This window comes from Lipotes vexillifer, unplaced genomic scaffold, assembly GCF_000442215.2.
Source record: "Lipotes vexillifer unplaced genomic scaffold, Lipotes_vexillifer_v1.1 scaffold172, whole genome shotgun sequence".
NCBI classification, from domain to species: domain Eukaryota; kingdom Metazoa; phylum Chordata; class Mammalia; order Artiodactyla; family Lipotidae; genus Lipotes; species Lipotes vexillifer.
In genome coordinates this window covers 1,537,554-1,542,420 of record NW_006776799.1, presented here as the reverse complement: position 1 = coordinate 1,542,420, position 4,867 = coordinate 1,537,554, and the positions used below count along the sequence as shown (strand labels likewise).

Genomic DNA, 4,867 nt, shown 5'->3' with positions numbered 1-4,867 from the left:
GTAGGGAAACTGGCATCCTCACACTTTGCTGGTGGGATTGAGTGCAGTCACTTTTGAATGCAGTTTGACAGTTTCCCAGAATGTTAAAGGGAGATCTACCATATGATGCAGAAATTCTACTCCTTGGCACATACCTAAGAGAACTGAAAACATAGGTCTATACAAAAACTTACACACATATATTCATAGCAACATTACTCCTAATACTCAAAAGGTGAAAATAATCCAAATTCCCATGAAATGTTGAATGCATAACCAAAAGGTGGTATGTTTATACAATGGAATATTATTTGGCAATAAAAAGAAATGAAGTATTGAATGCTACAACATGGATGAACCTTGTAAACATTATCCTAAGTGAAAGAATTCAGTCACTAAATGCCACATATTGTATGATTCCATTTATATTAAATGTGCAGAGTAGGCAAATTTATAGAGACAAAAAGTAGATTAGCGGTTGGCAGGGACTTGGGGGGTGCAGGGAATGGGGAGTGACAGCCAATGGATATGGGGTGATGAAAATATTCTGGAACTAGATAGTGGTTATGGTTGCACAACTCTGTGAATACACTAAAAACCACTAAACTATACATTTTGAAAGTGTGAGTTTAATGGCAAGTGAATTATATCTCAAAAAAGCTATTGTAGAAAACAAAGCATAGTTATGAATACACTGTATATGCTTTAAAACAATAATTTCCAATATTACTTTTTACTTTTTAGTTTATAATTCCAGACTAACTTAATTTTTAGATATTTGTGGGTCCACAGATCATGTAGAAGATAAGAAGAATGAAACCTCACTAGTCGTAACTATTAATACGTGAAGGGAAGGCCAAATGGAAATGTTGCAAATCAAAATTTTTAAGTAAATGGTGTTTTAATTCTTCCAAATACATACTGAAGTTACAAGACATTGTTAATTGTGAAGTTAAATTTGCTAGTGATTTAAATGAATAAAAAATGACTAATAATTATCTCAATCCACTTATCCAACCGATCAATGTTTCATTCTTTCATCTGCACCAACAGACTTGTTCATTTTTAAACAAATGGGTACCTTATAAAATGCTTGAATACTATTTTACTAAGTAGGTTAAATATGCCCCTGAAATCTAATATATGATGTTTACTTGCCTAGCAAGCCCTTCTTTAAAAGATAATTGTACCTAACAATTTTATATTGCTTTACAGTTTATAAAGCACTTTATATATATTTTATTCCTCAAAATAAAACCCTGGGCCCAACCTTGACTCTTCCCCTCTCCCTGCCACATTCAGTCAACTAGTTACAAAGTTCTGTCCAATTTAACCCTCAAATATCTCTCCAAGCTGCTGACCTCTCCCCATCCTCACTGCACCATCCCAGTCCAAGTTCCCACCATGTCTATCCTAGATTCTGCAGTGGTCCCTGATTGCACATTCCCTCTTATACCAACTCAAGCCATTTTTATAAGCAAGCATTATTTTTTATACAAATCTGATCATGTCACTCCCTTCTGAAAATTCACCATATTGTCCCTGTCACTCTGAAGATAAACCCCAAATCTCCAGAATGGTTTCCTAGGTGCTACCCCTACATATTCTGGCATCTGGATGCTCTCTCCAGCCTCAGTGGACACCACTGTCTCCCTGACTCTCTGGACTAGTCACACTGGATTTCCTTTAGTCCTGCAGAATGCTGCATGCCTCAGGGCCTTTGCATCTGTAATTCCCTCTGCCTGGAATGTATTTCCATTTATTTCTGGTTTATTCTTTTTCATCATTCAGGCCTCAGCTTAAATGTCACCTTCTCCGGGAAGCCTTCCCATCATCTTATTTCAGCCTGTGAACCTTGCTATATTTCTTCTCAATGAACTTCCTCTTTTAGCACTCATCAAAATGGTAATTAATGCTTTTTATTAATGTTAAAAGATAACAACCTTCTTTCCCTCTCCCACTATTTCTCTATAGTGGGCTCCTTCTCATCTCTAGATCCAAGCTTAACTGTCACTTTTCAAGTGGGTGCAACTGTATGAAGAAGGCATATCTCCCCACTCCCATATTCTTTTATTTACTAATTATTTCCTCCCTGTTTTCTTCTCTAGAATGTAACCATCATAAAAGCATATGTGACTTGCTCATTGCTGGATTCCCAGAGTCTAGAACAGTGTCTGCAGCATGTTAGGTGCTCTGTGAACATGTGTTAAATGAATAAATGAATGAACCCTATGAGTCAGGCAGGGCAGATACTGATAGTTTTATAGATGGAGAAATGGAGTTTAGAGACATGCAGTAAAGTGTGACTTCACTTCTGTCTCTAGTAAAGGGCAATGCCAGAATTAGAACCCAGACGGTCTTACTTCTAATCCTATGTCCTTAATTCAGGTGAAATTTGGGCTCCTGGCTCTATTTAAATAATTTGAGAGTCATCACTTTTTTGCCTGACACCCAACTAGACATATGATGCTTCATTGGAGAAGGTGTAATGAGTGATCAGATTAGCCTGGAGCTATTTTATTCCATGGGATAGTGTTAGAGGTGGGTTTTTTGTTTTTTTTTTAAGGGAGGAAGGGGAGGTGAGGGATGGTTTTGGTTTGTTTTTGCTTTTTTTATTTTTTTAAGATGGGACAAGTTTACAGATTAATCATCAGGCATATAATCAGGCTTTAAGAAGTTAAGTATGTTATGATTGACAACTTATTTTATTTGTTAGTGACCTCCCTTAATTATGTATTTAATTCATAAGGCCAAAACATTACACATAAATTGGCATGAATGAGAAGACAGAAAACAAAAGTCTTCTCACCAAGCATCTCTTATATGAAAAGAGGCCTTAAGAAGGGGGTAAAGCCAGGGCAGCAATGTATTTTTCATGCTGTGTCCAGCAAGAATGTCTTGTCGAAGGGCCATGTGAGGGCTAAATGCTACTCAGGTTCTGCTTGCCAAGCCCCTGGAACAGAGTTGCCATGCCCTGGAACAGAGCTGGGTCAGACCAAAAGAAAGATTCATCTGCGAAGGAGCACTTTTCCTTAATTCAGGTAAAGGTGCCCATGTGGTTCAGGGGCCCTGAGTATAAGCCCCACATCTCAGGGCTCTGGCTTGCCCCGCTGCATGATTGGAAACCCCATCAAGAAAGGAACTGGGGAGATGAACGCAGATCAAATCCTGAATGGGAGCATGGGCCCAGGCTCTTTCAAACTCCAGAGTGCATCTGACTTAGAACTCCTGATAAGTCAGAAAACAGTACTCTGAGAAGCTAGAGTACTGCCCCCAATCCTGTTCACAGCAGTTCACATTCCGGTATGAGAACAGATAGGTGAACATTCCTGAGGTTGGTTATACCTAAAATTGGCTAATCTATTTTCTTCTACCTTCGTATTTATATTCCACATCTACTGGGTTCATGAATAACTAAATATCGTTACTGCAACCTCAGGTAGGTGACTTGTGTCAGGAGTTCATTCTCTACCTGGGAAATGTTCATTTTAAAATATTTACACAGGCCTGACACTTCTTGAACGTGTGTTGCAATGTAGGCAGTTCTCACAGAAAAGAATTCTCGGCAAAGCTTTGCTTGCTTGTACCCACTTCTCTTGTTGAGGGGCCACCTTGGGAAACCGCATCTGTGTTTATGCACCACTGTAGTTCTGCATCTTCCTGTTAGAGAGGGTGTGCAGGTGAGGCTGAAGGGAGCATTGCAGAAACACCTGGGCTTGGCTTTGCCATTGGGTGGTGATGAAATTGCTGACAAGTTATTAACCTTCTGAGTGTCAGTTTCTTCAATAAAATGAGGATTCTGGCATTTGTTTGACTTACCTATCAGATGGGTTGCGAGGATCAAATGCAAGATGTATAAGAAAAATCCTTGGACATGACCAAGTTCTACACTAGGTGTAATAATAGTTGCAACAGAAGCAAACTTCTTGGAAATTATGTCTTTTTTCCACTTTAGACCAAATTGTTTATCTTTATGTTGTGAATCATCCCCACATGGAGTCCACTGTGGAGATATTCAAATTTGAGGAACAACAACGTTTTCTGGTACACCTGAAGACTATAAAACACGAACTTCTCAAAAGGTATGGAATTAAAGTATTTAATTTGCGCCCCTGCTGTATGCTTTGTTTTCTTTAGTTCACAGCCTTTGTTAAACTTTTGTTTTGAAGGTTTTTCTTCTAAAGCTTTCTAAAGGTTCTCATGGTGACACTGCCCAGCACCTCACTAGAAATTGCTGTATTCGGTATTGAATATCTTTATATTCTCCAACTTTTTGAAAGCATTTTAACCCTATAAAGTTGCTCTAATTCCATCCTCCGTAACACAACAGCGCAGAACCTGCTATTGGGCTCTTTAAACACCCACACCCTTTAGTTGTCCTGGTAGGTTGTATTCTGAAAGCCACACCCATTGGGTGTTATAACCAGCCTCCAGAAGGACCATTCCTTTGTTCAATCACAGTTTTAAAGTAACATTTGAAAAAAAGGCCTGTAGGCATATATAAAAATTCACATTTATTAAGTATTGGCTATGTGCCAGGCACTGTGCCAAAATCCCTAATTCCCTTTCACTCTCACAACTGCCTTTAGTAATAGGCATGAGTAAACAGAGACTTAGGGCAGTTTGGGGTAAGTTACTTACCCAAATTACATAATTTGTAAGTGGTAGAACTAGGTTGTAAACCTTGACCCATCTGAATTCAAAGCTGGGCTCTTAATCACTGTGGTGAACAGCTTTGAGAAAAATTGTAAGTTTTTTACTGGCTAGGTTGCCTGTTTCAAGCCTGTAACGAACAATGAAGAATCTTTTACAAAATGGATTCAACGCTGAAAGACTGGTTCTAGAACAGTAGAGGTTAATCTTTCCATGAGGTAGAAGAGTAGGGAAA

General features: G+C 38.7%; 1 protein-coding gene across 1 annotated transcript in view; it reads left to right on the top strand.

Moving 5' to 3' along the window:
• The window catches only part of PON3 (paraoxonase 3), a 30,851-nt gene that overhangs the window by 18,162 nt on the left and 7,822 nt on the right, over positions 1–4,867 (top strand). Inside the window, exon 5 of the mRNA XM_007450655.1 lies at positions 3,935–4,061. Coding sequence (XP_007450717.1) covers positions 3,935–4,061 — 127 coding nt within the window. The remainder of the gene's footprint in view (positions 1–3,934; positions 4,062–4,867) is intronic.